The following is a 10048-nucleotide window of genomic DNA, read 5'->3' as shown; positions in this document are numbered from 1 at the left end:
TGTTGACATGAGAGCCAGTTGGGGTTGAATGGCCACAGTATGTTCAGCTGCCATCTTTTCACACTCGCCTACAAACCATCTCTTGATGCTCCTGCCAGAGAGAGGCCATGGGGCGGGCATGAATCATGGGGCTTGAGCTAATGGTAGTATTTTTGCATTATTATCAGATATCAGAGAAGCATAACAGGACAGAGGTGATGCTGGATGGGCAAGTCTCTTAAGGTGATGGCCTCCAGACAACATTATAAGGCATTAAATACTTTGTGTGAATGTGAGGATTTAAGACACACGGGGAAGGAGGTCACAATAGCTCCCCACTGAGCAAGGGCACAGGTCTCAGCCTATACCTGCTCCCCCAGGGGCTACTTTCCCTTCGGGTCTGAGTGGAAAGCTCTTACTCTTTATTTTCTTCCTCCTTTCAATCCCATCATTCTTAACACCGTATCAAACTCCAAGGAATTTGACTTTTGAATCACAACTCAAAAACATCTTGTTTGAAGGATAATTCCAATTTATTAACAAACCAGAATAAACAGCACAAAATGACTGTGAAAGACCAAGAAAGACAGACAGGGGTTCATTCAGGCCAACTCTCCTGTGCATGCTGGGATAAACCTTCCCTGTGCCTCTTTGATGGTGCCCCTTAGATGGGGAAGGCCTGTCCTGCAGGAGCAGGGTGAGCACAGTTCTTCTCTGCTTCTGCCTCGTGGGTGGGAAACTCTCTCTCTACTCTCCCACCCCCCAGAAAGTTCCCCTCTGCAGGACCATAAACCTGCACATCTAAGACTTGAAAAACATTTTTCCACTTTGCTGCTCTACTTTTTCACACCTTTAGATTTGTTTTTATGAATGAAATTGTGTGTTTGAAACAGCACATCTTGACACAGATTGCAAACCCAGCCCATTAGAAACTATTGTTCTTTTCTCCACTGCCTGATAGTCTAGATCCAGGCTGATCCCCACAACATGCCAAAGAGAAACTAGTAAGACCTCATATTAGAGTTATTAAAAGCATGAACATAGTCTCACTTGATCCTCACAGCAACCCTGGGAGGTAGGCAGGCAGGCACAGTGGTTCCAGGATCCAGAGAACAAAGTCATAACTGATGGAGTTGCGAACCAAATCTGTGTACTCTGACCCCTGGTCCAGGGCTCCTTCCACTCCACAAGGTGAACTGGGCCCACCCTGGTGAGCAGGGTGGCTTTTCTGCTCAGGAGAGATAAGACGTCCTTTGGGCTTGCAAACAAAGGAGATTTTAAGTACATACCTCAGCAGATAGCTCAGAGGATAAACACACCTGAGCTCAATCTAGCATCAACATCAGAGGGATGAACAAAACAGACATAGGCATCTTTGACAAGGGTTTCTTCTTGTTTCCTGATTCTCATGTGGAACACACTGGGTGCCCTAACATGAATGCAGCGAAGTCCAGGAGGAGGGAAGGCATTCAGAGGACTTTTTCATCTATCAGTTTATTGATTCCCTCACAGATCTTCTTGAGGTTGGGCCTACAGTCTCCATCCAGGCTATAAAGGGTGGAGAGGAACTCCACATCGGCAAAGTGGTTGAAGACATGATTGATGCGCCCGTGGGTCCTGGGTGTCAGGTGTCGCTGCACCAGTTCATGCACCAGGTCCTTGCACTCATGTAGGAGCTTGGAGAGCACGTTTCGATCGAAGGTGTATTCCACTTCATAGAAGCTGACAATGGTCATGGCGGTCTGGTTCAGCTTCTTCCTAAACTTCTCCACTATAACAACTTCCTCTGGGCTGAACTGGTTGTTCCGGTAGAGGATCCCGATTTTGATTGCCACCTTGATTAAGTCCTTCATGATCTTGTGGGCTTCCTTTTTGTTATGTATGTGCTCTTTGGTGACTTTGTAGAGCTCATCAAAGATCTCGCTGCTGGTATCATCAATCAGCATGTTGGCCACAGTTTTGCTGGCTATTTTGCTCAGAATCTTCTTCTGGGCTTGAAGGGCAAGGTTCTTTGAACTAAAAACATCAGGACCTATGGTAAGAAAAGAAATAAGAGTTATATAAATAGGAGAACCTTTGATTAGGTTTCTACAAGTGAAATATACTAACTTGAACTTATGTTCTTAGGGCAAAAATTCATGCCTTCGTAACCCATGACTCTTTTACGAAACCCCACCCTAGCCTGGTTACTCCACTGTCCTTGCCACATGATATGCCTGTTTACCTTCTTGAACCTTTTAAATTGTCCTTTTTCCTTTCTGGACATGGTCTTCTCATGTCCAGGCCAGATCTCATTCTTTTGACCTACTTCCTGCAGAAAGCCTCCTTGAATCTATTTGCTCATGGAAAACTCCCTACAATAATTATTGTAATGAAAACCATTCAGTTTTGCAACTTTACAGGAGGAAATTATTGCTTAGTGATAAGAATGTAGCACCAGTGCCAGCCCCATTCCTAGGACAGACCTGGGTGGTTGATCATGGGAGTGTTTTTTGACTGAGTCTTAGAATCCATATTCATTGAGTCTAAGATGTATTTTTTCACATTTGATGTCTTGGAAATAGTGATCTGTCTTATAGTCACTGTTGCCAGGTGGTAGTTGTGCTATGGTTGCATTACCTGTGTGTGCATCAATTTACACAATAGGAGACAGAGATTTGAAATAAAAGTCATGAGTACTCTTGAAAGAAATGTTGCCTCACCAATGCTCTTGATGACCGAGAACTACACTGTGTGGGAAACACAGACATCAATGCTCTGAGCAAAGATGCTTCCGCCAAGTAGTACCCTGAATGTGAGGAAATGTAGAAAAACCAAACCCAGTTTATTTCCCATACTTTCCACTTTATGAACAAATGAGAATAATATATGTTAAAGGAAATAACACTATGTATAAGAAAGTCTAAAAAGAATCTTCTAATAAGAAATTGGACACAAAACTCTAACCAGTAAGAAAGCAATCATTTGTAATTTAATTGGAAACATTTTCTTCTTTCTTAAGAGTATATAAAATAGCCTCTTGTAACTGATGGGGTCTTAGACTGGATGGAATACGCCATGAAGTTACCAGTTAGCTGAAACTGGTATATGAAATGAAACCCATTGGCCATCTTCATTCAACAGTATGTATGTGTATCCTTCTTATCTTCCCAAGGAGAATCAAGTTGCCTGAGGACAGAGACAGCATCTCCCAAAGCACCTAGTTACGTTCTGGGCACAGGGATGGAATGGCATTTGTTAAATTAAATGCTAGAGAAATTCTGCAGTATAAATTTCCCTTTGAGAACTGAGGGCTGTCTAGGATCCCAAGAGTTCTTTTCCAGCACTCTGTGGCTGCATGGAAGTGGCAGGCAGCATGGACAGCCAGATGGCTACATATACCAGCTTTTGCAATCCTCTCTGGCCCCTCCTCATCTCAATCCCACCCCCTCTGCTCACCCTGGATTCATCCCTCAATGGAATGCCATTAATCCCTGGGTGCATAAGTCTCACAAACATGGACTCAGTAAATACTCAAACACAATTCAGACACAGGCCCCAGCTCTTCCTCCACCCGTATGCCCCTTCATAGACTGGCTCCTTCCCTCCCAGCTCAGCCCTGGGTTTTCCCAGGACAGCTACTCCTGCTCATGGACCTCTTCTAGCTGTCAGCCTCAGGAGCATGGCCTGGAGTGGGGTCACTAAAGTGGGATCAGTAGAACTAAAGAAGCAGGCACCATGGGTCTCCCATGGCCCCAGAAGGCTCTTCTGAATGTCTGAGAACATAGATTCTTCAAGTAACTTCAGAGTAAGTGACCCTGACACAGCCAGGATTTTCCCTTCAGCCTCAGTGTGAAGGGAAGAGATAGCAATTTTTGACTTTTCCTTACTGTGAGATTAATGCCCTTCCAGAGCTGGAGACAATATTCTTGCCCAGACCGATCATCTGCCATGGTCATCAGACCTTTGTGTAGATAACCTTTGTTCCAAAACATCACATTCCTCCTCCCCGTACAAATATTTACCAGCATTAAGGATAGTTAAAAGATTGTGCTGCATGCTTTGAAGTCAATTCCACAGGAGAAACTTAAAGACTTTTAAGCTTTGGCTCTGTCACCAAAATAACTGTATGCCTCCCTAGGTGGTTATTCTGTTGGGGAACAATGGAATCCAGATGCATCTGTTCTGGAATATCAAAAAATGAGTCATTTCTTTGTAGACACAGTTCCCCAAAATTGAGAAGATATTTGAAGAACCACTATAGAAATGCAGCACAGAAGCAACTGACCAACTAACTATGTGTCTGCTGGAATATAAGCTCTATGGGAACAGGGGTTTGTGTCCAAGCCCCACTGACTCAGTGGGCCCACTGGACCCAGGCGGCCCTTGGCAGCCATTGTTGAATGAGGGAACACTGGCTCTGAGCCAGGCACTTCATGGCTTTATCCCTGAGAGCTGTGGTAAGCTGATGTATTTCAGATTCCAAAGGGCCATCACACCTTTTGCTCTTACATCCCCATAAGAATTTTGAAAAGCGAGTACCTCCTTGCATATTTTTTAACTTGACAACAAGTATTTTTCACCTTATGGTTAAACAGTTATACTTTCAAAATAGATTACATGTCTAGATATTTTAAATATTGATACTTTAAAATCAATGTGTTATTCTTTTAAAAGTGTCCAGTGTACACAGCACACACCACAGTGATATAACATCCATTATTGTCCATTTGAAATTGACAGGAGCAAGCTTTCCTTTAAAAATGAGAGCTGCTACACTGTTTTTTTTCCCTACTTAAAATTGTATATCTATGACATATAGAGAACTTTAACTTAGTATCTGTTTTTATGCTTGAAAATGTTTTATTTGATCAAGCCATCCATAATTCTCTATAACCAAAGGATACATAAAAATTGAGATTTAAATTAAAAGATAATTCTAGTGATCAAAATCTCCAATCCTTAAAGAAATTCCTTAAAAAGTTATCATTCTAATTATTTTGGGTAGAAGTATTAAACTGTTATAAATATTAAACATAAAAAGTAGTTTTATTGGACATGTACCTCCAAGTGAGATTAGTAGGGGCACATCATCACTTTGACCAGGTTTTGCATGCCAGTGAAATGTATTCATATTTGTTCCAATAAGATTCTTTATGGGTGGGAACTCCATGATTGAACCAGTGGAAAGAAGGAAGGTTCCCTGCACTTTGACCTCAGATTGTTGTTCTGACAGTTGAATTTAGAAGATTATTGAAGTGAGAAAGAGGAGTTGGACTTAGATATCAAAACTCTCCTCATCTGCTCATTGCATGGAAAGTTTCTGGACTCTCCATGGTGCACACACCAATTTGAATCCTGCTCTTTTATAAGAGCAGTGTTGTTCCATGAGATGTTAAGTGCTGTTCTTTTCGGAGGAATAAAGAGTTTCTTTTTTTTTTTTTTTAAGGTTTTACTCCATAATTATAAAATACTGGTTAAATTTCCTGTGTTGTACAATATATCCTTGTAGCTTATTTTATACATAACAGTCTATACCTGTTAATCCCCCACTCCTATTTTGTCCCTCCTCCTTCCCTCTCCCAAGGAAGAAGGTTACTATGGTAACTGATTGTTTGTTCTCTATATCTGTGAGTCTGCTTCTTTTTTGTTATATTCACTAGTTTGTTGTATTTTTTAGATTCCATGTATAATGGGTATCATACAGTATTTGTCTTTTTCTGACTTATTTTACTTAGCATAATACTCCCTGAATAAAGAATTTCTTGATCAAAAAAGGTTTGGAAAACACTAGATTAAGCAATATTAAACAGATTTCTTTACTATGAGACTTTAAAAATATTTCTTTAAAACATTAAGGTGTTTTATCAGCTGTCAGACAGGGGTGGGTATAATTGGTAGAATAATGACCCCCCCAAAATGTCCACATCCTAGTCTTGGAATCTGTGCATGTACTACCTTACCTGGTAAAATAGACTTCATAGATATGACTAAGTTAAGAATTTGGAGATGGAGAAATTACCCCATATTAGCCAGTAAACCTGATGCAATTACAAGACTCTTTATAAGTGAAAAGGGGAGAGAGAGTCAGAAGAAAGACTTGATGATGGGGGCAGAGGATCAAAGGGATGTAATGTCTGGCTTCAAAGATGGGAAAGAGAACTGCATCAGTCAAAGAACACAGGTGGCCTCTAGAAGTCGAAACGGGCAAGGGAACAGATTACCCTCTAGAGCCTTCAGAAAAAACGCAGCCCTGCTGACACATTGGTTTTCAGACCTATAAAATTCATTCAGGATGTCTGATCTCCAAAGCTGTGTGACGATAAATTTATATAGTCTTCAATCACTAAGTTTGTGGTAATTTGTTATAGCAGCTGTAGGAAACTAATTCAGGTGAGTAGAGTGTGGACGTGTTCTTGTTTAGTCACTAAGTTCTATCACTCTTTTGACCCCATGTACTCATTAGGCTCCTCTGTCCATTGGACTTTCCAGGCAAGAATACTGGAGTGGGTTGCCATTTTCTTCTCTAGGGCATCTTCCCAACCCAGTGATTGAACCCATGTCTCCTGCTTGGCAGGTGGATTCTTTATCACTTTAGCCACTAAGGAAACCCAGAGGGTGGTAAAGCATTTCCCAGTTTTATCTAGTTGCCAAACTCTGTTTTTTTGAGTAGAGTGACCAACTGCCCTGAGTTGCCAGGACTGAGGGGTTTCCTGTATGGTGGACTTCTGGTGCTAAAATTTGAAAAGCCCAGGAAAATTGGGACAAGTTGGTTACCCTCTTCCTGAGCCACTAATGATACATAGATCATTGACCTAAAAAATGAAGAACAATGTTGAAGTTGCTATCATCTCAGCAGGGTAAGATGCTTACTCTTGTTGGCACACACATCACACTTCTCTACTTGCTTTTTAATTCTAGAGTCAATCTTAACCTTTTTTGGTCTCTTTGGGCCAAGGTTTCCTTTGTCCCTTGGTTTCTCTGCAATTACTGAGCATTTACTCTTTGTTCAATTCTGTAGAAGTGCCATGGGGGATGTCCTCCCCTCTTTCCCCAATATTTAATTGGGTCCTACTCTGAATATGGTCCTGCAGGGAGGCAGGGTAGAGACAAATGAAACAAAATACTTTAACGTGTGAAGCAGCCCAAATTGGCATGAGTGAGAGCAGCTGGTGGAAGCTCTGGGCTCTGAAGGTGGACTTAAATGTATAGGTGGGGATGGCTACAAAATCAGGAGGTGGTTTCTAAAGTCATCGAAATAGGCCAGCAATTTCCCCCAAATCACAAAGGCCTTGGGTTGGTTTCCCACATATGTTCTCAGCAATTTCTCTTGTAAAAGACCATGTTATTTACCAACAAAGGGACTTGTGGTACAAGCTTCTATGCTGAGCCCTCAGGAGGGTCACAGGTATTGAATCTCTGAAGCCTAACAATCAAGAATCTGGAGCAGAGGGATTACAGATCATCGAATTATAAGAGAAACTTTAAGAAAAAAACAGCAACCAAGCAGATTCCCACAGTCTACTCCAAACTGTCAGTACTAAAATCTTTAGAAGGAGGGCCAGCAATCACAAGCTCCCTAACATTTAGCATGATTCCAACCTACTGAAGGTAGGACCCACCAATCACGGCATGCCCCAACATGTATCTTACAGAACATTGGTCCTGTCAGATGTTGCAGGGGAGGAGATTTTGTGGTCAGCTAAATGAGTTTGTAGATGACTATATACTGTGGCTGGCTTTTGATGTTGTGCCACACCAGACAGCTTATTAAAGGCTCTGAAAAGTCCTGTAGTAAAGATAACTGTGTAGTTTTATTATTTATTTGATGAAATAGCATCAAGACACCAATCTGGTCAACTCTAACAACTCCCAGGGGGAGGGCTGGAGAGCCAATACTCTTTCCAACAGGCACGGGATTCAAGGGAGAGTGTGTGCACCAAGGGAGGGCTTGGGGGTGGGGGGCAGACTTTTTTTTTCAATTTATTTTTAATTGGAGGATAATTGCTTTGGGACAGACTTTTTTCATGTGGAAATCTTGGACTTGTTTCCTTCCACCCATCCTTCTGTCTCCGTCTTTTGCAGAGGGACCATGTTGGTGACTCACCAGGGAGAAGCACTGCAGGCTGAGAGGAAGAGCATGAACTTTGGAAGCCAAGGTCAGGAGTGCCCTGGGAATACCTGGGAAAACAGGTCAAACTAGTGTGCATGTGTGTGTTTGGGGGAAACACCAAGAAGATCTAGGCTAGGTCATGGCAAAAACTATTCTCTTTTTCCTGTATACAAGCCTTAAAAAGGCTCTTTTAGCCAGTGACAATTCTCTTAACCACATTTAAACAACAGTACCCATTCCCCAGTCATGAAAAGTAATGGATTGTTTACAGTACCTGGGAATCTTTGAGAATGGAAATAGAAAGGTGATTATGCAGTTTGTGTGACTAGCACAAGGAGATGAGACTGAGAAAGATGCCAAGTCCATCCTTGTAGAAAAAAACAAGAGCTTCCTTAAACCAAGATTGATAAAGGAGCTCAAATAAAAAGATTATAAAGTCAGTGCTCTGAGAATAAGCAACCTTGGAACATTACAAGGAAAGGAGAAATACCAGAACTCTGTTGGGAGAATGGCGTGGCAATGGGAATGAACTATTTTGAAGAGAGAATGCAAAAGTCATCTGAGTGGGCCTTTTACTGCATGGAAAAGTGTTGGGGCCAGTCTGAGCTGATGCGTCTATAAATGATGTTTAGCTGTAGCACAAGTGATGTTTCCGCGTTTCTAGAAACACTAAGCTCTCCTGGATGGTGAAATGCCAAGCTGGAGGTGATAAACAGCAGGAAAGGTGAGTGGGCAGAAAAGAGGCAGATGAGCTTCAGCATGGTAAGAGCAAGGTGATACATTCTGGGAAAAATAAATGATGGTTATGAAAGATGACAGGCTCTCAGCTGTCAGCTACAGCCCAGAGAAGAGCTCTTGAGCATCACCCAGGATGTACTGTGGCAGAGAGGGGCTGGGGGACAGACTCGGCTCTTTTCTTCTTACTCTCAGGACTTGGTAACTTCTCTACCTCTGATTAAAGACTGTGTGTAAAACATATATCGGAGAAGGCAATGGCACCCCACTCCAGTACTCTTGCCTGGAAAATCCCATGGATGGAGGAGCCTGGTGGGCTGCAGTCCATGGGGTTGCTAAGAGTCGGACACGACTGAGTGACCTTACTTTCACTTTTCACTTGCATGCATTGGAGAAGGAAATGGCAACCCACTCCAGTGTTCTTGCCTGGAGAATCCCAGGGACAGGGGAGCCTGGTGGGCTGCCGTCTATGGGATCGTGCAGAGTTGGACACAACTGAAGCGACTTAGCAGCAGCAGCAGCAAAACATATATGGCTGTATGGATAGCTGTGTCAAAATTATAAAATTATCTGTAATAGCTAGCGCTCACACAATCTCACTTCACTTCTGTAAATAGCTTAGGAAAATGGCAAGGAAAAGAGTAGACTAAAAATTGTTAAGTAGAAGTTAGGGGTGGAGAGGGTACCATGAGAAAAACAATCTGTGGTGCTTAATAAGCACCATCTGTCAAAGTAGGAGGCCCAGAGTACAAGGAAGAGGGGAGGGGAGTCCCCAGGGCCCGAGGAGGGGTAAGAGCTGGGCAGAGGGTGATCTGTGGTTGTCCAGGTTTCTGGCGCTCAATCACTTACACTTCACTGGGTTTTTGTTTTGTTTGCTTTATTTGAGTGTAGTTGATTTACAATGTTGTGTTAGTTTCAGGTGTACAGCAGAGTGAATCAGTTATCCATATACATATGGCCAGTCTTTTTTTAGATTCTTTTCTCATATAGGTCATTACAGAGTACTGAGTAGAGTTCCTTGTGCTTTACAGTAGGTCCTTGTTAGTTATTTATTTTATATATAATAGTGTGTATATGTCAATCCCAATCTCCCAATTTAGCTGTTAGAAATAAAGTTTGAGCAAGTCTCCTTGAGACAGAGCAGCCCCACAAACTACTCTGAATGTGAACTTTCACGATGAGCACCCATCTTCTGCTCACCTGCACAGGCACCCAGAAAAGCTGATTATACTAGTCATCTTC

The 10048-nt window shown here is 42.2% G+C and overlaps 1 protein-coding gene across 2 annotated transcripts in view; it reads right to left on the bottom strand.

The window, feature by feature from the left end:
• Positions 1 to 493: 493 nt before the first annotated feature.
• TNFAIP8L3 (TNF alpha induced protein 8 like 3) overlaps positions 494 to 10048 on the bottom strand; it is a 45530-nt gene continuing 35975 nt past the window's right edge. The window contains exons 1-2 of one of the 2 annotated variants that reach the window (XM_027554018.1): positions 8066 to 8183; positions 494 to 2011 (exon numbers count right to left, since the gene is read on the bottom strand). In XM_027554018.1, the coding sequence (XP_027409819.1) occupies positions 1449 to 2011; positions 8066 to 8168 (666 nt within the window). In that variant the 5' untranslated portion in view covers positions 8169 to 8183 and the 3' untranslated portion in view covers positions 494 to 1448. Of the gene's footprint in view, positions 2012 to 8065; positions 8184 to 10048 lie in introns of those variants that run through there. The other variant, XM_027554019.1, reaches the window with a different exon arrangement.

This window comes from Bos indicus x Bos taurus, chromosome 10 (genome assembly GCF_003369695.1).
Source record: "Bos indicus x Bos taurus breed Angus x Brahman F1 hybrid chromosome 10, Bos_hybrid_MaternalHap_v2.0, whole genome shotgun sequence".
Classification (NCBI taxonomy): Eukaryota; Metazoa; Chordata; class Mammalia; order Artiodactyla; family Bovidae; genus Bos; species Bos indicus x Bos taurus.
This window is presented reverse-complemented; position numbering and strand designations above follow the sequence as displayed.